Raw genomic sequence first — 24,861 nt, 5'->3', positions numbered from 1 at the left:
CGCGGGACTCTCGGCAGTAGTGAGCAGCCGCAGCATCGCATTGCAGTGGCCGGGTGGGTAGCCGGTAGTGATACGAACGAACGGCTCTTTTTGAACGGCTGTTTTTGGTGAACGTTGGGAATCGAATTGCATCTGTGAAAAATACGTTCATTTGGCTCCCTTATTTGCATACTGTTACTGTTGCTTTTTCAGCTCCAGACGTCGATTATCTGAAGATGGTAATTCCTCAGTGCAGGAACCATATAGTGAGGAGAGAGCCTCATTCTGATCAACGCTCATTTTTCCATTGCATTATATTTGTTCATATATTTGGTCTGGTAAAAATATAGTTGAACTCACATAACACGATCTGGCCTAATGATAGGCAACGTTGTAGGCATTACATTAGAGATTGGCCATTTTTTTTATGGTTTAAGGTCACTTTGTAAGCACTACTGAAYGAAGAGCCGTTTGGTAGCCAAAAGAACGGCTCTTTTTAGGTGAAAGGAGCCAAATGATCCGGTTCACCGAAAAGACTCGGAATAGCCATCACTCGTAACAGGCAGCGCTGTCTGTCTGCAACACCTTGAACGCACTTGCGTCCACTCAGAATAGGGAGGTGTCAGTGTCACTGTCACGCGCATTTCACGTCAACTGCAAAATCAAATTCATGTAAATAATATGAATGATTTTCCTATGCCATGCTGTGTGTGAGCAATCTTTTCTATAGGACTGTGTGTGTGTGTGTGTGTGTGCGTGCGCGAGAGAGAGAGAGAGATTTTGATTTGATTAGGATCTCTTTTAGTCTTCATTTGGACTACTCTTCCAAGAGTCCTTAAACATTAAAATACAATTTATAATACAATCACATTTTCACGTATAACAGACTGACATATTGACCAGATAAATATTCTAACAGTCTAAAAGATAGAGTGATTATTCCTCTACCATAGTCCAGCACAACTTTCCTATGTATTATATTTAAACGGTTTTAAAGTATTGTTTGAATTTATATATTGAAAGGTTTCTGGTTTGCTCAGATAAATTATTACATTTCTTTATTGCTCTAAATCGAAATGTTCTTGTGCCTATTTCTCTTTTCTGTCTGGACAACACAAAGATGGTGGACAATCTATTCCTAGTATTTACTGAATGTCTGTCTCTTACCAACTGAATTTTGTTTTATATATTTTATTTATTTCACCTTTATTTAACCAGGTAGGCAAGTTGAGAACAAGTTCTCATTTACAATTGCGACCTGGCCAAGATAAAGCAAAGCAGTTTGACACATACAACAACACAGAGTTACACATGGAGTAAAACAAACATACAGTCAATGATACAGTAGAAAAAAATAAGTGTATACAATGTGAGCAAATGAGGTGAGATAAGGGAGGTAAAGGCAAAAAAAGGCCATGGTGGTGAAGTAAATACAATATTGCAAGTAAAACACTGGAATATTAGATTTGCAGTGGAAGAATGTGCAAAGTAAAGATAGAAATAATGGGGTGCAAAGGAGCAAAATAAATAAATATATAAATACAGTAGGGGGAGAGGTAGTTGTTTGGGCTAAATTATAGATGGGCTTTGTACAGGTGCAGTAATCTGTGAGCTGCTCTGACAGCTGGTACTTAAAGCTAGTGAGGGAGATAAGTATTTCCAGTTTCAGAAAAAAACTTTGGAGTACTTTAAATGAAATTATGGGCAGAAAGACAAATTTCTTTCATCGAATCAGATGGCTTATTTATCACAAAACCATTTGATGTTGCCAATTATTTGTATGATTATTTAATTGGCAAAGTGGACAAACTTAGGCAGGAAATGCCAATAACAAACAGTGAGCAATTGTATTCATGCATTGTATTCATGCATTTCCTTAATGGATGCTTCTCTAATGTCAGAAATGTATTGTTGTGTACCGCAGGGCAGCTCTCTAGGCCCTCTACTCTTTTCTATTTTTACCAATGACCTGCCACTGGCATTAAACCAAGCATGTGTGTCCATGTATGCTGATGATTCAACCATATTCGCATCAGCAACCACAGCTAATGAAGTCACTGAAACCCTTCACAAAGAGTTCCAGTTTGTTTTGGAATGGGTGGCAAGTAATAAACTGGTCCTGAACATTTCTAAAACTAGGAGCATTCCTTAAGTTCTAGACCTCGGCTGAATATGGTAATGATTGGTGTGACTGTTGAACAAGTTGAGGAGACTAAATTACTTGGCGTTACCATAGATTGTAAACTGTCATGGTCAAAACATATAGATTCAATAGTTGTAAAGATGGGGAGAGGTCTGGCYGTAATAAAGAGATGCTCTGCTTTTTTTTGACACCACGCTCCAAAAAGCAGGTTCTGCAGGCTCTAGTTTAGTCTAATCTTGATTATTGTCCAGTCGTGTGGTCTGGTGCTGCAAGGAAAGACCGGGTTAAGCTGCAGATGGCCCAGAACAGAGCGGCACGTCTTGCTCTTCATTGTAATCAGAGGGCTGATATAAATGCTATGCATGCCAGTCTCTCTTGGCTAAGAGTTGAGAAGAGACTGACTGCATCACTTCTTGTTTTTATAGGAAACATTAGTGTTGAAAATCCCAAATTGTTTGCATAGTCAACTTACACACAGCTCTGACACACACTTACCCCACCAGACAGGCCACCAGGGGTCTTTTCACAGTCCCCAAATCCAGATCAAATTYAAGAAGGCGTATAGTGCTATATAGAGCCCTTATTGCATGAAACTTCCGTCTCATATTGCTCAAACAAACAGCAAACCTGGTTTAAAAAACAGATAAAGCAACACCTCACAGCACAACGCCTCTCCCCTATTTGACCTAGATAGTTTGTGTGTATGCATTGAAATGTCAGCTAAGCGTGGCTTTACATTTTTTTTATGTAGTTCTGTCCTTGTTCTTGTCTATTGATGTTCTGTGTTATGTCATTCTGTATTATGGTTCATGTTTTGTGTGGACCCCAGGAAGTGTAGCTGCTGCTTTTGCAACAGCTAATGGGGATCCTAATAAAATATTAAAATACCAAATAGAATCAAATCACACATTGACCTACACATTGTAAACCTTTGGGTCCTTTTGTCCCTGCTGAGCCAAACAACTCAACTTTTCACCTAAACTCATCTCTGACCAGACTCCTGACAAGTTCCTATTCAATCAAAACCTGTAGGCCTAGGCAGAGTTCCTGGATAACTCTGTAATTTCGTTCTTCAGTATTTTTGCTTACTAACCGTCGCTCGTACAACACCATCACTATCCGTTCACATTTTACAACCTCATAATACCAATGTCCTGATCGATAGATGGATTACTGAATGCAGTGCTGGTATTATTAAAGTTTTGGGGAAAGTAAAGAAGCCGATTTAGCCTGTGGTGACTTTGTCAAGTGGAAAAAGACCGATGCTTCGCTAACCAAACCGCATGTAGCTGAGATTTAGCACCACGGATAACAGTGGAATCCCATCGGTCTGACGCACATGACATTGGACAGTGATCTGATCTCTCATATGGTGCTTGGATCAGAAGCAATATTGTTCGGCCAGTAGGGGGCACTATACCTCACATAATAAAATAGCTATTCTAGAGTGCTGCCAGACTATACCACACAGTAAGTACTCTGTCATAATACAACAGAAAAATTCAAAAAATATAGCTAGCCAAGGAATTGTTAGCTGTGAGTTTGAGTCTACTATATCTCAGCAATTGTGTGAATTGTTGCACCCACAAATGTACCCTATGTCCATAAGGTAACAATAGTAGTCTACATTAATCTCAGGTGGAACTAGCATTACTCTATATTTTACTCTCTAATACTGATATACACATTTACCCTTGGGAATTCAGTAGTCTTTTGAAGTACTACATTTAGTAGTATTTAGTGTCATCCTTTCTAAGGATATGCTTGCTCGCTATGCTAAGCCAATGACCATATTTAGAATGCAGGTTGCCAGGTTCCTGACWCTGTCGACCCAAACATCTGTTAGAAGCTGTCCTCCTGGCTGGCACAGTACCACACAGAAATAAATAAATGTTACATGCCTGATCAGGACTCATGCGTTCTGGAAACAAGGTTTGCCAGTCCTAATGTGTCTTCAAATAAAATACAAATGTATTGGTTGTGTACACGTATTTTGCCGATGTTATTGTAGGTGCAGCGAAATGCTTCTGTTCCTACTGTAGCTCCAACAGTGCCTAACAATACAAAACAATACACGCAAATCCAGAAAAAAAAGTAATTAGGAAATATAGAAATATCAGAACTAGCAATTTCAGAACCCAGAACATAAATACACAGTATATGTACAGTATATGATTGTGTGTATAGAGATTATGGACAGTATATGAATAGAAAAGGTGTGTACAGCAGTAGTTATATACAGTACATTCTGAAAGTATTCAGACCCCTTGTCTTTTTCCCCATTTTGTTACGTTACAGCCTTATTCTAAAATGGATTAAATACATTTWWAAAAATCATCTGGCCTCCAGAATGGAGCAGCGGTCTAAGGCACTGCGAGGTGTTACTACAGACACGGGTTCATTACGAACGGCGCACAATTGGCCCAGCATCGTCCGGGTTAGGGGAGGGTTTGACCGGTGGGGCTTTACTTGGCCCGTCGCGCTCTGGCGACTCCTTGTGGCGGGCCGGCTGCCTGCGGGCTGACACCGGTCACCAGTTCAACAGTGTTTCCTCCGACACATTGGTGYRGCTGGTTTCCAGGTTAAGTAGCCGGGTGTTAAGGAGCGCGGTTAGGCAGGTCATATTTCGGAAGTCGCATTACTCCAACTTTGCCTCTTCTGAGCCTGTTGGGGAGATAATACATGTTTTAAATCCTCATCAATCTGCACACAATACCCCATAATGACAAAGCGAAAACAGTTTTTTAGACATTTTTGCAAAGGTATAAAAAAACAAACAGAAATACCTTATTTACATACAGTACCAGACATCAGTTTGGAAACAGTTTTGATGTCTTCACTATTATTCTACAATGTAAAAAAAGTCAAAATTAAGAAAAACCCTGGAATGAATAGGTGTGTCCAAACTTTTGACTGGTACTGTAAGTATTCAGACGCTTTGCAATGAGGCTCAAAATTGAGCTCAGGTGCATCCTTGAGATGCATCCTTGAGATGTTTCTACAACTTGATTGGAGTCCACCTGTGGTAAATTCAATTGATTGGACATGATTTGGAAAGGCACACACCTGTCTATATAAGGTCCTACAGTTGACAGTGCCTGTCATAGCAAAAACCAAGCCATGAGGTCAAAKGAATTGTCCGTAGAGCTCCGAGACAGGATTGTGTCGAGGCACAGATCTGGGGAAGGGTACCAAAACATTGAAGGTCCCCAAGAATACAGCAGCATTGAAGGTCCCCAAGAACACAGTGGCCTCCATAATTCTTAAATGGAAGAAGTTTGGAACCACCAAGACTYTTCCTAGAGCTGGCCGCCTGATCAAACTGAGCAATTGGGCTAAAAGAGCCTTGGTCAGGGAGGTGAACCAGAACCCGATGGTCACTCTGAAGGAGCTCCAGAGTTCCTCTGTGGAGATGGGAGAACCTTCCAGATGGACAACCATCTCTGCAGCACTCCACCAATCAGGCCTTTATGGTAAACTCCCGCTTGGAGTTTGCCAAAAGGCACCTACAGGACTCTCAGACCATGAGAAACAAGATTMTCTGGTCTGATGAATCCAAACTATTTGGCCTGAATGCCAAGCGTCATGTCTGGAGGAAACCTGGCACCATCCCTACGGTGAAGCATGGTGGTGGCAGCATCATGCTGTGGGGATGTTTTTCAGCATCAGGGACTGGGAGACAAGTCAGGATCGAGGGAAAGGTGAAAGGAAAGTAAAGAGAGTGTCACGATCGTCGTCAGGGTGGAAATGACCGGACCAAGGTGCAGCGTGGTGAGCGTACATTTCTTTTTATTTTGAATGTCGCCAAAAAAAACAAGAAACAACAACAACGAACGTGAAGCTGACTATGGCTATACAGGCCACTAACACAGACAACTACCCACAACTAAGGTGGAAAAACAGGCGGCCTAAGTATGATTCCCAATCAGAGACGACGATAGACAGCTGTCCCTGATTGAGAACCATACCCAAAACATAGAAACAGAAAACATAGAAATAAAGAAACTAGAATGCCCACCCTAGTCACACCATGGCCTAACCAAAATAGAGAATAAAAGCCTCTCTATGGCCAGGGCGTGACAGAGAGATCCTTGATGAAAACCTGCTCCAGAACGCTCAGGACCTCAGACTGGCGCAAAGGTTCACCTTCCAACAGCCAGAGCCCGGACTTGAACCTCATCGAACATCTCTGGAGAGACCTGAAATAGCTGTGCAGCTACGCTCCCCATCCAACCTGACAGAGCCTGAGAGGATCTGCAGAGAAGAATGGGAGAAACTCCCCAAATACAGGTGTGCCAAGCTTGTAGCATCATCCCCAAGAAGACTCAAGTCTGTCATCGCTGCCAAAGGTGCTTCAACAAAGTCCAGAGGAAAGTGTCTGAATACTTATGTAAATGTGATATTTCCGTGTTTTATTTTAAATAAATGAGCAAAAACTTCTAAAAAMCAGTTTTTGCTTCATCATTATGGGATAGTGTGTGTAGATTGCTGATCATTTTTGTTTTTAATAAGGCTGTAACACAACAAAATGTGGAAAAAGTCAAGGCGTCCGAATACTTTTCGAATGCGCTGTAGGATGAGCCTTGACTAGAATACAGTATATACATATGAAGTGGGTAAAACAGTATGTAAACATTATTAAAATGACCAGTGTTCAATCACTATGTACATACATAGGGCAGCAGTCTCTAATGTGCAGGGTAGAGTACCGGGTGGTATCCGGCTAGTAACCGTGTCTGAAGTTCAGAGCAGGGTACTGGCTGGGGCTTGTCTATATATAGGTGGCTGAAATTGATTAAGAGATAAATCTCGCTCAATCCGCCGTCTCACTTAGCCTGTAATCGGATTGTGTTGTGTATCAGAGTTGTGTACTATGGGACTCCCAGTCAAACTCAAGGGGATTGATCGCCTTTGAGAGATTATGAGGCGTACACTGATATGGAAAACTATAATATATACGGTAATTTGGGGTATTATCAACAGTAAAATACTCTGAAACATTTTACTGCAGTATACTGTAAATTATGGTGCATTGTGGGAAACTGTTGTTGTTGGCGAGGAAGGAATTKCTGTATTTCAAATGGTATTGTAATTCCACCTCACAGATACATTACCATACTGTATCTTTGGAGCGCCAAAAACCTTTTAACCACTAGTGATTGGTGCATGGTAATGTTGTTTCTGGCTCATTAATATTATTTGAGGCATGCCTTGTAAGAGGCTATATTATTACTGTACCAATTTAACTTCTATGTCGTTATAGTACCCAATCAATTTAAAATGTATAAATCAAATCCAATTTGATTTGTTACATGTGCCAAATATAACAGGTGTAGTAGACCTTATCATGAAATGCTTACTTACAAGCCCTTAACCATCAACACAGTTTTAAGAAAATAGAGTTAAGAAAATATTTACTAACTAAAAAGTAACAAAATGTAGTTTTTTTTTAACAAAAATTGTACAATTTWAAAAAAGTAACACAATCAAATAACAATAACGATGCTATATACAGGGGGTACCGTTAGCGAGTCAATGTGCGGGGGTACAGGTTAGTCGAGGCTGTAAAGGGGACATATTGGAGTGGCAGCAAGTCTTAAACCTTAAATGGTTGAGWCCTTTTGGTCTGTTTTGATCTGTAGTCCTGCCAGGCCTCTAAAAGTGCAAGTGGTATAAAAACACCAAATATGTATTAATATGCTGTAATGAGCAGCCAACCTGCTTGCACTCTTGTAATTAAATTCAAATATTGTGAAATACAAACCCCTCCCCTCAATGAATTTCATTAATTCATTCCGATTACGGCAGTATTTCCTTTTTTACAGTATAATACCGTACATTTTACGGTATTGTACTGTGTGCCATTACACAGTGCTTGCTTTGATACCGTATTTATATGACAGTAGGTGTACTGTAATATGAAATACATCATTTTACATGCCACTGAGCTGCCTGTAAGTTACTGTCAAATTCACAAAAAAACATTTACAGTGTAGGCTATGAGGAGTAATGACAGAGAGGCATCAGAGAGGGACCATATGGACTGGCACTGCACTCTCTGGCACTGCCAGGAAACCGACTGCCTTTGTTCAAACACAGATACTTACTAAGGAAATTACTTAGAATTGTACACTTAGAATTGGAAATAAAGGTCTACAGCYATTTTTAGCCTGTCTGCTACCAAACTCGTGCTGTACCATGTGGTCTGTATCAGGCTAAGGCATAACGCATCTTGGCCTTGTGTATGTTTGAAAATAGAACATTAAAATCTCTATTTTACATCTCACACCTCAGTCATCTAGATTGACTTTCAGGTCGACATGCGGTCAATGGTTGCGCTACCAGAAGTATGAGTACATAAGAGCTGAGTGTGTTTGAGGCCTGTCACAGAGGTTGTCAAGTTGATGCAGAGGAACTCCTGGAATCATATGTCTGGTTGTTCTGCTGGTTAGGGAACGTCATTGGATCCCTAATCCAAGTTAGATGAGAAGGAAATGGCAGACTTCTAGAAGTCAAATGGTGGCCCTTTGGAGTTGTTATAGATGAGCTCATTAATGATGAGCCAATCCTTGTGTTTGTGCGTGTGTGTAGCATCACATGAAATCAGAAAACAGTAGAGGTGAGGCCATGAGGGAAGTAAACAGGATAATCAGATAATGTAGAAGTAGATCCACCATTAAGAATAGTAACACTAATCAAGGAAGGCAGCTCTGATAAGTGTTTCTTAGAAGTTCCCGAAATACTCAGGAATAATGTCACTATGTTTGAGATGTATTGGAGACTTAGTACATTATGTGTTAGGGTTAGCATTACTGTTAGGTTTGCGTCTGTCTGAGTGGAGTTATTTAAGGCCAGGAGCAAGGTTCACATCATTATACCCTGATGAAGACAGCTTGGCTGTCGAAACGTTGKTAATGACATTTTTGCATCTGAGCTCCKAGAGTGTGCGSCTCTCCTTTATTTTTAAGTTTTCTACTCCGCCAGCCAGCACCTCGCCTAAATAGGTGTGCGTTTCTTTTTCTTCTAGATCACATCCAATTTGCAACAGATTTTGTTGTGAATGTTCTAAAATCTGCATAAAGCAATATACGCATTTTCCCACCAGCGATGTTTCCACCAACTGACTTTTTGCGGATAAAAGGCTCTGAGTGATGACGTAGTGCAAATAAAAATAAATTTTGTTGTTAAATTCCGAATGCACCAAATGAGTTACATAGTTTTTTCAACTCTACTAGTGGTTTTGTCACAAAACTGTTTGTTATATAGCAAATGTGCCCACTCTAGTCTTGGTACAGGCACCCTAGCCAACAGATATACTTACAGTGCGGGTAGGCTTCCTACATTATGATYTTTTTTTAACTAGGAAAGTCAGTTAAGAACAAATTCTTATTTACAATTACACCGGCCAAACTCGGACGACGCTGGGCCAATTGTGCTCCGCCCTATAGAACTCCCAATCACGGCCTGTTRCGATACAGCCTGGAATCGAACCAGGGTGTCTGTTGTGACACCTCTAGCACTGAGATGCGGTGCCTTAGACCGCTGCGTCACTCGGGAACCCTTTGATAAGAGCGATATTATTTGTATTTGTAAAACGGCAGCCAAGCATCGATCATCATGTCACCAGAATAAGACCCTCAATATTTTTTGGGAAAGGCGCATCAAGCTCATCACCATGCACTTTCACCACTCTGAGAAATTMATCATTATTTATTTAATCTGTAGCCTAATAAACTGCATGATTTTCGAGTCGTAGTGGGAGGACCACACAACATATCATCGCCTGACTGAAAATGTACTTTGATATGTTGGTTATTATATCAATATTTGCTGCATTTCCCGCTTCATTAATTTTAGCGACACACAAAAAAACACCATGTCAAATATACAAATTCTTTGTCGRCATTTATAAAATTGTACTGAAATKTAATCTTTCCATCACCTCGGTCGTGACTTTTCATGCGTCAGGTAATTCATCGATTTGAAACGGTGGGATTGAAACGTGGTTGGTGTTAGTGTTTGGGGTTTGGGGAGCTAATCTGAGTGAGAGGCCAGAAGGGACCAGAATAAGAGTATATTGGTTARATTTAGGATGGTTTTAGGGAGACTATTTCACATAGAACACGTAGACCTGCATGAGTGTTCTGATATGCTCTATAGAACCAACATTTAGGCAAGATACCAGTCAAAGGCTGTCTCTTTGCCTCAAGGTTTTATAAGTGGAAGTCCACAAATGTAGGAATGGCTACAATATTTGCAATCRTTTATTATTTCAAAAGAACACCACAACGAAAAAATAGTTAACTCACTTTAGTTGATCCAAAGTGACACGGGTTTAGGGAAGAAGTCATAGCCATTCAACAAATATACAGTACCAGTCCAAATTTTGGACACACATTCAATAGTTTTTCTTAATTTGTACTATTTTCTACATTGTAGAATAATAGTGAAGACATCAAAACTATGAAATAACACCTATGGAATCATGTAGTAACCAAAAAAGTGTTAAACAAATCATTATATTTCAGATTCTTCAAAGTAGCCACCCTTTGCCTTGATGACAGCTTTGCATTCTCTCAACCAGCTTCAGGAGGTAGTCACCTGGAATGCTTTTCCAACAGTCTTGAAGGAGTTCCCACATATGCTGAAAACTTGTTGGCTGCTTTTCCTTCACTCGGTGGTCCAACTCATCCCAAACCATCACAATTTGGTTGAGGTCAGGTGATTGTGAAGGCCATGTCATCTGATGCAGCACTCCATCACTCTCCTTCTCGGTCAAATAGCCCTTACACAGCCTGCGGGTGTGTTTTGGGTCATTGTCCTGTTGAAAAACAAATGATAGTCCCACTAAGCACAAACCAGATGGGATGGCGTATCGCTGCAGAATGCTGTGGTAGCCATGCTGGTTAAGTGTGCCTTGAATTCTAAATAAATCACAGACAGTGTCACCAGCAAAGCACCCCCACATCATCACACCTCCTCCTCCATGCTTCAYGGTGGGAACCACACATGCAGAGATTATCCGCTCACCTACTCTGTGTCTCACAAAGACACAGCGGTTGGAACCAAAAATCTCAAATTTGGACAGATTTCCACCGGTCTAATGTCCATTGCTCGTGTTTYTTGGCCCAAGCAAGTCTCTTCTTCTTATTGGTGTCCTTTAGTAGTGGTTTCTTTGCAGCAATTCGACCATGAAGGCCTGATTCATGCAGTCTCCTCTGAACAGTTGATGTTGAGATGTGTCTGTTACTTGAACTCTKTGAAGCATTTATTTGGGCTGCAATTTCTGAGGTGCAGTTAACTCTAATGAACTTATCCTCTRCAGCAGAGGTAACTCTGGGTCTTCCTTTCCTGTGGCGGCCCTATGGGAGACAGTTTCATCATAGCACTTGATGGTTTTTGTGAGTGCACTTGAAGAAACATTGAAAATTCTTGAGATTTTCCGCATTGACTGACCTTCATGTCTTAAAGTAATCGTTTCTCTTTGCTTATTTGAGCTGTTCTTGCTATAATATGGACTTGGTCTTTTACCAAATAGGGCTTTCTTCTGTGTACCATCCCTACCTTGTCACAACACAACTGATTGGCTCAAACGCATTAAGAAGGAAAGAGATTCCACAAATTAACTTTTGTAACAAGGCACACCTGTTAATTGCAATGCATTCCAGGTGACTACCTCATGAAGCTGGTTGAGAGAATGCTGAGAGTGTGCAAGGCTGTCATCAAGGCAAAGGGTGGCTACTTTGAAGAATCTCAGATTTTAAAATATACTTTGATTTGTTTAACACTTTTTGGGTTACTACATGATTCCATATGTGTTATTTCATAGTGTTGATGTCTTCACTATTATTCTATAATGTATAAAATAGTAAAAATTAAGAAAAACCCTGGAATGAGTAGGTGTGCCCAAACYTTTGATTGGTACTGTAGATACAATTCTTTTAATAGTTGGTTATTCCCTGAGTACACTGAAAAAATATATTTTTTAAATCCAATTACTTTCAGTCAAGTGTAGTTGGAAGGGAATAGGAGCCAATTTAAGTCATCTCCCTCGATTCTGCAGTGTACCTGATTGATGAACCCACGCTGTYGTGTAAACATGTTTCTGCATGCTGGACCATCTGAGCTTCCTCAAATAGTTGATTCATACCAATTTAAACATACACAATGTCTGCCTTTTTATTCTTATTGTTTGAACATACTCTCTCAACAGACATAGTGAGGCCCATTCTTGAATAACAGTAGGTCCAACAGCTCTCCTGTCATGYCCTCACTGCACTGAGGGAACTAGTAATGTCATCAGGTTACTCTACCAGAAATACCTGGACATACTCAAAAGACAAAAACACCTTCCAATCTGATCTTCAAATGGGTCATTTCCTGTATCTCAGACCTTAGGACATCGAGCCACCCTGACTAATAAACAACACTATCAGCTGTGGCAGATGATCTCCTGGTTTAGTAATGGTATAGCTATATTATCAGTAAGCAAAGCCTGATTCTTGGCACGTGATGCCAAATGGGATTAAAGGGATAGTTCAATGAAGCCTTTTATCTACTTCCCCAGCGTCAGATGAACTTGTGGATATTTTTCAGATATATCTTGGATGTTARAGGTAGTTTGGCAAGCCAATGTTAACTAGAAATAGCAGAATGACTGGAAGAATACAGGAACAGCTAGCATGCTATTTTTGTCCCACAGACTTCCAGTCATTGCGCTAACTCTAGTTAGCAACTGTACTTACTTTAGTTAGCAACTTACTGTATACTAGACGCAGAGACATACAAATGATATCCACAAGTTAATCTGACTCGGGGTTGTAGATAATTGCCATTGCCAAAATCCCAAATTAATATCAGACATGTTAAGCAAACTCAAAGGCCAAAAGCTGAGTTAATTTACAACGTTTTGTTGTCGATTACAAAGGGGGGCCTCTTTCCTATTCATTGCAATACCCTGTGAGGATTAGACCTTCAAGATCAGCCACAGCAAACAACATCACTGTTGTTCCTATTTACATTAGATCAGGGACCTGACTCTGTCACTGGGGGTACTGGGGCGGCAGGTAGCCTAATGAGCCTAAAGCCTAAAGAGTCTTGGGCCAGTAACCGGAAGGTTGCTAGATCAAATCCCCAAGGTTAAAAGTTTGTTGTTCTGCTCCTGAACAAGGTAGTTAACCCACTGTTCCTAGGCTGTCATTGTAAATAAGAATTTGTTCTTAACTGACTTGCCTAGTTAAAACATTTTTTTAAACTTTACTGCGCATTGAGCATTTTACTTCAGTTGGCTGTTGGTATTTTTAAACAATTTCTGGTAAAAAAAAAAAAATACAAAAAAAAGATGTTTGCTGATTGAATAATTGGATTGAGAGACGGACAACTGCGTCTTAAACAAGAGAGTTAGGCCGGGGGAGGAGGACGAGGTCCGGGTATAAAGAGTGATGTCAACAGTCAGAGACGACACTCTGACCACCGAACACATACAAGGAGTTTGAACATCAGTAGTGCGCTGATACCTTTAGGAAAAGGTAAGACATCGCCATCCTTTYTGCTTCGTCTGGTTTGAATCTCCAATTCATGCTGACAAAACCTCTGTAATGTAGCTGAAAGAAGTTGGTAAATGCTTTCCTTTATATATGTAGCCCTCCAGTTACATTTTGAAATTGGGACATCTGTGTTCATGGGTAGAGTGAACTGTTATTTTTATTTATTTATTTATTTGATCTTTAAAAAAATATATATATCAGCTTTCATATTGCAGATAGATTGTAGCTTCCATCAATGTAATTGTCTGCATCACTTCCAATCCCCCATATATATTTTTGCTAATATATATATATACATAGATACACATACATACACACATATACATACACATATACAAACATACATATACACATACATGCATACATATACATACATATACATACACATATATATATAATGCTTAGGCCTCTACTTCCAGATTATATATACTAAATACATTTTATGGACACAGTTTATTTTACAATAGTTTTATTWTGTTTGTTTTTACACCTGTCCTTCCTCTACCCTCAAYCTCTCCCATCTATTTCTGATGTCCATCCGGGTTTGATTTCTATTTGCCATTTCTTTCAAACTGTGCTCTTTCACAAAAGTTCTTAACCCATTTACGTTTCACGGACACAGTATGTTTTCCATGAATCATCTTTTTATTATTTGTTGTTATTAGTCCCAACCTTCAGCTCCATTCATTCAATCCCTCCCATCTATCTCTTAACACCATCCATATTCAACTGTGCTGTGATGTTTCACAAAAGTTGTTTCTACATATTGCAAATTGAAAATAAACATTTTTGCTAAAAGTATTATTATATTATTGATCGATTGGCTATGGCTTTTCAAGTCACCCAGTAGTGCTATCTGCAGGGTTAGCTCCAGGTAATTATTGCAATTCTTCAGCCATTCCTGGACCTGTGACCGAAAACAAGCTACATACGGACAGTACCAGAACAAATGATCTAATGATTCTGTGTCTTCTCAGCAAAATCTGCAGAGCTGAAAGTGAACTGTTGCCCTTAATTGAATATTACACGCTCCACAACTATGAGCCTCAAATGTTATGTTCGAAAACACTCGTGTCTAGCCTGTTAATACTTGTCAGTCTAATTTAGTAGGGGATAGTAAAAGGTATTAGGTGAATTACTTGGTAAGGATTATTTTGGTCATTCAGGTCAATGATGGAAAAGCAGCGTAGCATCCTTCCTGTAGTTGCATAACGTTTGCAACACTCAGGCTTATAACTACTCTGTCTCATTGATTGATATCTGACACTGGAAATGCAGGTGTGATCAATCTCCGTCAGCCTACTGGTATTGTCCGCCACTTGTAGGAGAAATGTGCTACTATTCCATTGTGGAAAATATCTCTCTTATGAAGACAGCTGACTGCTGACAATCCAGTCCAGTCTTAACCTCATGTAGACTACTGAAATATAGTCAACTACTCCCTGTAAATGGTGCACTGTCTCTGCATCACTCTCCAAATGCAACTCGAGAAGGGCACTCTCCATGGTTCTGATCTCATCAATTTTTTTTATTTTACTAGGCAAGTCAGTTAAGAACAAATTCTTATTTTCAATGACGGCCTAGGAACAGTGGGTTAACTGCCTGTTCAGGGGCAGAACGACAGATTTGTACCTTGTCAGCTCGGGGATTTGAACTTGCAACCTTTCGGTTACTAGTCCAACGCTCTAACCACTAGGCTACCCTTGAATACTGGCATGGTATTGAGATCCGGAGCCATGGACCACCATTCTTGAGTATAGAAAGTGATGCAGTACCAAATTACAAACACAAGAAATGATAATGCCCATTGGGCACACAATGGTTGAATCAACGTTGTTTCCACGTCATTTTAACGAAATTACGTTGAACCRACATTGAATTGACGTCTGTGGCCCAGTTTGTACACTCTTAGAACAAAAAGGTGCGATCTAGAACCTTAAATGGTTCTTCGGCATTCCCCATAGGAGAATCTTTTGAAGAACCCTTTTTGTTTGCAGGTAGAACCCTTTTGCAACCCTTTTGGGTTCCATGTAGAGCCCTTTGTACAGAGGGTTCTACCTGGAACCAAAAAGGGTTCTACCTGGAGCCAAAAAGGGTTCTCCTATGGGGACAGTCAAAGAACCCTTTTTGAACCCTTTTTTCTAAGTGTGTAGTGACTAGTTGACTAAAACCAGTGGAGGAAAGTGAAGACCATCCCCCTCAGTGAATTTAATTWAATTAAAAAAGAGAAACATAGATAAAACTATAGTAAATATATTCACATCACTAAACCATGTCACAAAACCTAGGAGGCTCATGGTTCTCGCTTCTGTCCTCCTCTGGGTACATTGGGTATATAAAYCTAGGAGGCTCATGGTTCACACCCCYTTCCATATATAGTTCTCGCTTCTGTCCTCCTCTAGGTACATTGACTTCAATGCAAAACSTAGGATGCTCATGGTTCTCACCCCCTTCTATAGACTTACACAGTAATTATGACAACTTTCGGAAGATGTCCCCCAACCTATCAGAGCTCTTGCAGCATGAACTGACATGTTGTCCACCTAATCAAAATAACAGGGAATGAATCTAGTACTGAAAGCGTAAGCTACAGCTAGCTAGCACTGCAGTGCAGAAAATGTGGTGAGTAGTTGACTCAAAGAGAGAGTAAGACAATAGTTGAACAGTTATGAACAAATTCAATTATTCCAAAATGAAGGAGAAGCAAAAGAGAGAGAGAGAGAGATAGCTATATTTTGTTGTATTTTTTTTTTTAAACTTTCACTTAGCTAGAGAATGCAGTTAGCTAATTTAGCCTACTCACACACAAACAGAGAGGGATGCTATGTTAGCTAGCTGGCTATGGCTATCCAACACTGGAACTCTTCCAAGTGAAGGTAAGCTTTTGGTTTTATTAATGTATTGCCACTGGGGCCCACCGGTGTCACTGCTAAACTGCTTTCTGACTGTACACTGTACTGCATGATTGTAGCTAGTGGGTTTACTAACGCGTTAGTTCTAGTAGCTATGTTGACTATGAYGTGACAACRATGTAGGCTGTGTGTAGCGGTTATAGCGGTCATGATATGAAGGTTTAGCTTGGAAAGGTTTTTTTGCCTGGTCAAAGACAGCTGATGTGTTGTGTACTGAAGTCCACAAGTGAAGGGAAAAGCTGAGAGGAGGAGAGCGCGTAGATAGTTTGCGAGAAATAATTATATATACAACGAGCAAAGTGATCATGCTGTTTTTATGTGGCTGCTATGAAAGTGAACTGTGTTTGCGTGTGATCAGGGGTGTATTTATTCCACTGGTTCTGTTGAAAAACGTTTCTTAGACGAAAGCAAACAGAACGAAACAGGGATAAAAATACCGAAATTCGTCTCGTAGAAATTCACATTTGCTACTGTTGGACTAATGATTACTCCCTAGATCAGCTAGATGCAGGCAAGAGTGTGCAAGGCGGTGTTGAATGTCACCTTGATTATTCAAAAGGATCTATGTTGTAAACCTTCATTCATAGACTAGGTTGTAGCAACCTCATGATGGCTACAGGGGAAATCAGAGCATCATGTAGTAGCYTAAACCTATCGATGTTACATTGAGCTGGGTGAATGGAATATGAATGACAGTCATCCAATATGCTGTAATAGAAATGAGGCCCCCTCATCGTAAACGGCACCGACCGCCGCTGGCTAAAACGTATTCTTCAATTCGACTAAAATGAGATTCTTCTTGTTCTTCTTTTCACTCCTCTTATGTGTATTGATACTGTTATGATCTCATGTCATTATCTTCATCTWTCTGCTGTAAATCTTTCAGGAAAATAAGACAACTTGTGACCTTGTGAATGCTTTTGAGGGGGGGGGGACTTTGGTCAATGTGTGGAATCCATCAGGGACGTGAGGATGAAAACTCTCCTTTTAGATTGACTTTGAGCCGTGAGAAGAATAGTGTGACATAAGAATACGCTACCGTGTAATTCCTGCCCGGGTACTTTGAGGTTTTGTCCAGGKTTCCTGTGCAGTCTATTGGATGAGATTTGTCGATAGCAGCAGTGCGAAAAGATAATCCCCAGCCAAGATTTGGCTAAAGGTAACTCACAGTGATGCTGTAATCTCATTCCACCAGATTAGCCATCCGCCTTTCCCTGGCACTCGACACTGACGGAGCATCCTTCCATCTCATTGCTGGAATAGGGGTTATTCCTGATTGTGATCTACATTCACCTTTTTGTCGTGGCATTTTTATAAAGTCACACATTGTACATGTTTTTTTGTTTGTTTTTGTCTTCCACAGAAATATACCTGAAGTTGCTGTAGAATGGCTAAGTGAGTCAAACCTTTTCTATTAGGGGGTAGCAACACTCCATGTTACATACCTTTCTATTCCAGGTAGGCCTATCTGATATAACCTTACTTGCTGGTATACTTTAAATGGAGCAGAATAGGAAAAGGTCTCTAACAAATATGGCAAGCAATACTTTTAAGAGCTCACAGGGACTGCTGACCATAACCGGAGAAAGCTCACACCAGAAATAACTTGGCTCCTATCCAACACTGAGCACATGCATATTAATACCACGAAGTGTTACCGTTCGCAAATGATTTGTCTGTTTGTCAGAGGCATTAGGCTTACCTCAGACTTTTCATCTCTCATAAGAAAAACTCCATAGAGCAGTGTTTCTTCCTAAGGTTTTTATGACATTGGTTGCCATAAGGTGCTAATCAAAGTCAATGAATAGGTTTCCCCTGAGGGATTATGAAAGGAGGGCTCCATTCAGTTCAACAGTATTGGAGAGAGAGGCAGGCAAGGCTGCAGCTTTGACTTGAGCATGTGTGAATACCCCAAGCACTATGTGATGAATGGTCACTCATGCAGGGTGGCTTACAGCCCAAGTCCAATCCAGTCGGTTCGGTAAAACTACACCCAAGGGTTAATTCCTCAGCTCTGCTCTTGTAAGACGACATATGACCATGACTTATGGCCCGACAAACACAWGTACAAACTCAGGATTGGGAAACATTTTGGACAAAACATGTCAGTTATCATCATTTAGTATAAATTATATGTTTATATCGGGTTGTGTCGTCATCAGTTGCACACCTGCACACATTTGATGAACTGTTGATTTGACCATTTGTCTTTCTCACTACTTGGAATGAACTTTGTGTGTTTTATCCTTTCAGAATGTGCCACTATACAGTGGAACACTTGGAATGCTGCTGAGTTTGACTGTTTCCTTTCTCTTTGATCTTTGCTAAGGTTATACAAGAAAACCTCTGGGAATGGCACAGTAAGTGAAAACCTTTTCCCGTCTCTCTAATAATACTTGCCCCCATGGAAATAGAGACCATCACCGATTTGTGATGAACGTGAAAGAGCTCCAGTTACATTCTGTTGACATTTTTTTTCTTCTTCTTTTCTTCAGCTTACCCTTTACCTGGGAAAGAGAGACTATGTCGACCRTGTTCAGAATGTGGACCCTATCGGTAAGTCTTACTTTTAGACTTCGCACTTATGTATCGTATCCAGTTTCGATATTTGTGTTGAGGGGCAAATCTCTCAAATCTCTACCCATCGTTGTTACAGAGGGAGTGGTGAAAATTGATTCTGCAGGCCTTGCAGGCAGGAAAGGTACACTTTCTTTTMCAATACTATTTTTTTTACAGAGAAGTTGCTCATGTTAGCAATTCTGCGGAATGATAACACACTGGTTCATGTTTATCCTGTTCTCTCCAGTGTTTGTGAAGCTGGCGTGTGCCTTCCATTATGGCCGCGAGGACCTGGATGTCATTGGACTGTCCTTTAGGAAAGACATCTGGGTCAAGCACATCCAGTTGTACCCTGATGCTGGCCACAAACCCAACCTCACTCCCATGCACGTTTGCCTGCTCAAGAAGGCAGGAGAGCAGGGCCATGCCTTCACTTTCGATATTGCCACAAACCTTCCCTGCTCTGTCACACTCCAGCCAGGACCAGAAAATGCTGGAAAGGTAGGCCCTTGCCTTGATAATATTWTTWTWWWTTTTTTTTACCCCAGATAGATAGAACTCCATGATTCATTATATTTACATTGACCTTTTGTGTACACCTAGGCTTGCGGTGTGGACTTTGAAGTCAAGACGTACATTGCAACTGAGGCAGACCCCGAAGAGAAACTTGATAGGAAGTGAGTGGCTATCCAAATCTTTGTGTTGTTTATTGAAATATTTCACACACATTAGAGATTCTCTACATGTTAAAACCAATTGTTTCTTTCTGACCTTTTTTCTTCTCTGCCTCCCTGTCTCCCTCCCTTCTTCACTTTGCTAATTTCCCCCTCCGTCTTTGTAGAGACACTGCCCGCATGACCGTCCGTAAGATCCAGTTTGCCCCAGATGCAACTGGTGCTCCTGGTCCCAAGGCTGACATCTGCAAGAGCTTCATGATGTCTGACAAGCCTGTCCACCTACAGGCCTCTCTGGAGAAGGAGGTGAGTTACACAGAAGGCCTCGCTGGATTCTACAGCGCATCTACTGTAGCAACTTTATTGGAACACATAATATAAAGGGGATGCAGACATTAGACAATTTTGCCTTCTTATTGATGTCAGATCTACTATCATGGAGATCCGATCGACGTCAACATCAAAGTCAAAAATGAAACCTCCAGAACAGTGACAAAAATCAAAATCATAGGTAAGTCTATCACCACTGACTCTGAATGTTAGAACTAAAATGCTCTACTTCATTTGGTAACGGGGGTCTCTTTCCTTCAGTTGAGCAGACTACAGACGTGGTTCTCTACTCCGCAGACAAATACACCAAAACCGTACTTTCTCAAGACTTTGGGTGAGTAGACAGAAACCCACCCTCAGGCAATGTCCCTCTCCTCCTCGTCTTCTATGGAGGGCACTTCCCCTGATGCTCTGGGTCCTAACATCTCCGACCTTCTCTTACAGAGAGACAATAGATGCCAATAGCACATTCGATAAATCCCTTGCCATCACCCCCCTACTGGCCGAAAACAAGARGAAGCGCGGTCTGGCRCTGGACGGCAGACTGAAGGACGAGGACACRAACCTGGCCTCCAACACTATGTGAGTGGCAGTCCATTAATATTATCAGATTCAGATCTAGACTGGAACAACCTGAGTCCATTTCTCACCGTCTTCTCCTTTCCCCCAATTAGTATTAGAGCCGGTATGGATAAGGAAGTGTTGGGAATCTTGGTCTCCTACAAAATCAAGGTCAACTTGATGGTGTCTTCAGGAGGGTAAGGCTTAGCTTAAAAGTTTTTGTTGTTGTTGTTTGTAAGCCAATGTCATGCTTTCCATTGAATTGGAGGAAAATAACACGTTCTAATCTACTACGTTCTTTACCCCCATTCAGCTTGTTGGGAGGTCTCACAGCCAGTGACATACAGGTGGAGCTCCCGCTGATTCTCATGCATCCCAAACCCCAAGGTGAACTGATAGTATGACCGAATAAATAATAGGATTTGCCATATCTAATAAACTCTGTCAAAGTAGAGCTGATGTGCTGAGGGTGTAATGTCTCTCTCTACTCATTCAGAGTTGCTGCTAATGTACCCGTTCTACTCTTTCCCCTTCTACCATAATGAACCCTATTACATGAACAGAAGTGTGAGTATACAATTATAGAATACAATAAACAAGCATGTATTAGTAGCACACACCACAGTATTCAGCTTAAAGTGTTGTTTTTTGAATTGCCTTATGAGTTTGGGTTGTTCTCATGTTTCCCCCCCACCCAGAGTAGAAACCTCTAAGGGTGAAGGTGAGCTTCTATCCGACAGACTTGTAGACCCTACTGTATTGTAGACATACCTTTGATGTGAAGTGCCTGTTCATTGTTGGGCTGTTGGACTCTGGTCTTTATAGAGGCCAGGCTTTGTGCTGGATAGAATTAGCATGAAGGCACCCACGGTTGTATTTCAATTAAGTTAAAAAAGAAAAACCTGTAGGTTACTCAGATGATCCTGTGACTAAATTGAATCCTTGTAATCATGGCGTTACTTCAGGACCAGAGTTCACTGCCTCAGTTCACATGCTGTCCTTCACTGTAGTCGTCTGTGACAGTCACCAAGCGGCGATACTGATTGTATATGTTTTGTGAATCCCCAGAAGGGAAGTCACGCTTGAGGTTGAGTAAATTCCCTCAGCAGTAGAGAAAAGAAAGAGGGACTGCAAAGATGAATGGAGCAACGCCGYTGACAGCTGCTCAGATTGAGACTGACGAACAAACCAACGTAGAAACAGGAACACCTCATAAGAAGAACCATCCATCAAATACACGACATTGATTTATTTTGCTATTACAGACATGTCTTCAGTTGTGGTTTTGTGAGCTTGTACTGTATGTTGATATCCAGCCATGCATATGAATCATATCGCTTTACCATTCACTCTGTACTTCTCACATAAATCCATGGGGGGGGGGTCAACGATCACATCCAACCAGTGGCGATGTGTCATTCAGGTCAGGTGGGGCCGTTTTGAACCAGTTTTTTTTTGTTTGCCTGTTGTGCATGTTATTTTGGCATTCATACGTGTCACATATCAGTTTGCAAATAATGTAAAACATGGTCTCTTTTTTGCTTTCTTGAGTAAGGCAGCTCCAAAATGCAGGTGTTTCAGCCTAGCTCAGTACTTTCTGTGGTGGTGGGGCAGCCAGCGGAAAATATGGAGCATAGGATTTGTTCTCTAGTTGCGCCGTGATTGCCTCCGTGTTCTGTCACTCATGGGAACACTATGTCACTGAAAAATCTACGGGTGGAGCTTGAAAAGTCAATCCCCTTGAGTGCTGCCATAGACTTACATTAGAAGTGCCCATCCAAGAAGGCTCAAGGTCATTAGCCACAGATAAAATGACGTTAAAGCACGTTATATCTACCGTAGCTTTGATTGGACTGATCATGTGAACATCATACTTTCAAAATCTTAGCTAGCAAGCTAGACAAGCAGTCATCATTATGCATCAAGTCGGTAATCTACTGCCAAATCCTTTTCAATCCTTGTCATACGAAGAGAAATTACAGATAAAACGTCTCGGTGCTCATCGGCCATTGGACATTACACAACAAGTTGGAAATCGCAAATTCAACAATGAGTGCTCACTGCAGCCCCGGGTTCGATCCCAGGTTGTGTCACAGCCGGCTGTGCCCGGGAGACCCATGAGGCGGCACACAATTGGCCAAGCGTCATCCGGGTTAGGGGAGGGTTTGATTGGCAGCAATGTCCTTGTCTCATCGTGCTGTAGCAACTCCTTGTGGTGGGCCGGGTGCCTGCAAGCTGACTTCGGTCATCAGTTTGACAGTGTTTCCTCCAACACATTGGTGCGGCTTGCTTCCGAGTTAAGTGAGCAGTGTTTCAAGAAGCAGTGCGGCTTGGCTCTCAACATTCGCCAAGTCCGTAGGGGAGTTACAGCGATGAGACAAGATCGTAACTACCAATTGGATATCACGAAAAAAGGGGGTAACGCCATGGGCAAGAAAAGTTTGAATACATTGGCCATGCTGTCAATCCAGCATGAATTCTGCAGAATTCAAAACAACTGGAAACTCGGAACTGGGAAATCTCAGACTTCAGTGAATTCAAGACGACTGGGAACTCGGATAAAACTATCTCTGACTGGGAAATACAGAAAATAATTTTGAACGGTCATTCAACTCGGAATTCCAAGTTGGGATTTCGGGCCTCTTTCTAGAGCCCACTAGAAGGACTGCCGCGCCACCTTCCTGTTCAAGTGAGCACAGCACAACAAGGTGAGTCCAAAAATGTATTGTATGCTGCTGCATAAATTATGTAATAAGCCAGGGAGATATGTATACTGTAGCCAAGAAAGTAATATTAAGTGTACAGTATGTTTTGTAGTAAGCTGGTAGTTGCCCATNAAATTATGTAATAAGCCAGGGAGATATGTATACTGTAGCCAAGAAAGTAATATTAAGTGTACAGTATGTTTTGTAGTAAGCTGGTAGTTGCCCATGTGCCTCACCCTAAAAATGTGGTCCCTTTCCTCCCTCATAACTTAGCCTACTGTWATGACTTGATGGTGCACATGTAGCCTATAGCCTTTTTTAGAGAAATGTCACCATCGAATATTGTAAGAGCTTTCATTGTCTGCTTATATGCCCCCTTTATTTATCCTGCGGTTCTGACTTGGTGTACAGGGAGAATACTGTAAGAATTATGTCACTGTACATTTGCTAAACAAATAGTTATATTGTTTTTTGAAAAGGCAGTAAATGAGGCTGAATTACCTGTTTTGTTGTCAGACAAACCTCCACTGATAGCCAGGTGTAACGGTGGTAAGGATTCACTCCATAGTGCTGATAAGAAAGCTCTGCTTTATGGATTCCATAAAAGTTTGTGGGCACTATTTGTCACCGATATAGTGCAATGAATGTATTGTTTAGTGTTGTGTTGTGTAATGGCTTTGCTTGCWTGCATAATTATATATACAGTATTTTTGCCCCACCAAGATTGACATGCTAAAATCTCCACTGCATCCAACATACAGGGGGTTTATTGGTTTGTCAATAAAATCCTACTCATAAACTACTCCAACCGACAGGGAGTCCGGTAGTTTATCATGTTCAAAGAATTGAGTTTTTCTGTGAGATGTATGTATGTMTGTATGTTTTTGGCTGATAAGTAATTGAACCAAATAAAAACACCACATATACTTCTAAGATTGCTTTTTCAGCCATTCATTGCAGTGCATTTAGGTGAGATGTCCATGGCGCTGAACTGGCATCGGGTAATGAGGGGTCTTCATAGCAATAAATGTTTTATAGTGTTCTCTAACATACACCAGGCACATGTCCAGCAAACCATGTAATTTTTTTCAATACTTTACTACAATAAAAAATATTTAAATACTATCATAAGTACTCACCCCCCTTGGATTTTTTGGTCGATGATCTACACAAAAAACTCCATAATGTCAAAGTGAAAAGAACRTTATGTAAATGTGTACAAATAACTGAAATGTCTTGATTTTTCACTGAGTCTAAAAATCATTRCGAACACCTGCCCATTCCATGACATAGACTGACCTGGTGAATCCAGCTGAAAGCTATGATCCCTTATTGATGTCACTTAAATCAGTGTAAATGAAGGGGAGGAGAAGTGTATTTGTGCCACTCAGAGGGTGAATGGGCAAGGCAAAATATTTAAATGCCTTTGAACGGGGTATGGTAGTASGTGCC

General features: G+C 40.9%; 1 protein-coding gene across 1 annotated transcript; it reads left to right on the top strand.

Annotated features, from left to right (window-relative positions):
- The first annotated feature begins 13,592 nt into the window (after positions 1-13,592).
- On the top strand, positions 13,593-23,534 carry arr3a (arrestin 3a, retinal (X-arrestin)). Its single transcript, XM_070434638.1, has 14 exons — positions 13,593-13,650; positions 17,944-17,975; positions 18,910-18,940; positions 19,076-19,136; positions 19,237-19,281; positions 19,387-19,640; positions 19,743-19,816; positions 19,981-20,119; positions 20,240-20,324; positions 20,405-20,477; positions 20,588-20,725; positions 20,818-20,901; positions 21,018-21,425; positions 21,773-23,534. Exons 2-13 carry the CDS (start codon positions 17,968-17,970, stop codon positions 21,106-21,108), a joined length of 1,083 nt encoding a protein of 360 aa, XP_070290739.1. The 5' UTR covers positions 13,593-13,650; positions 17,944-17,967; the 3' UTR covers positions 21,109-21,425; positions 21,773-23,534.
- Positions 23,535-24,861: the final 1,327 nt, after the last annotated feature.

The sequence above is a fragment of the Salvelinus sp. IW2-2015 genome, linkage group LG23 (assembly GCF_002910315.2).
Source record: "Salvelinus sp. IW2-2015 linkage group LG23, ASM291031v2, whole genome shotgun sequence".
NCBI classification, from domain to species: domain Eukaryota; kingdom Metazoa; phylum Chordata; class Actinopteri; order Salmoniformes; family Salmonidae; genus Salvelinus; species Salvelinus sp. IW2-2015.
The sequence above is the reverse complement of the archived record's forward strand: the minus strand, read 5'-3'. Positions and strand labels throughout refer to the sequence as shown.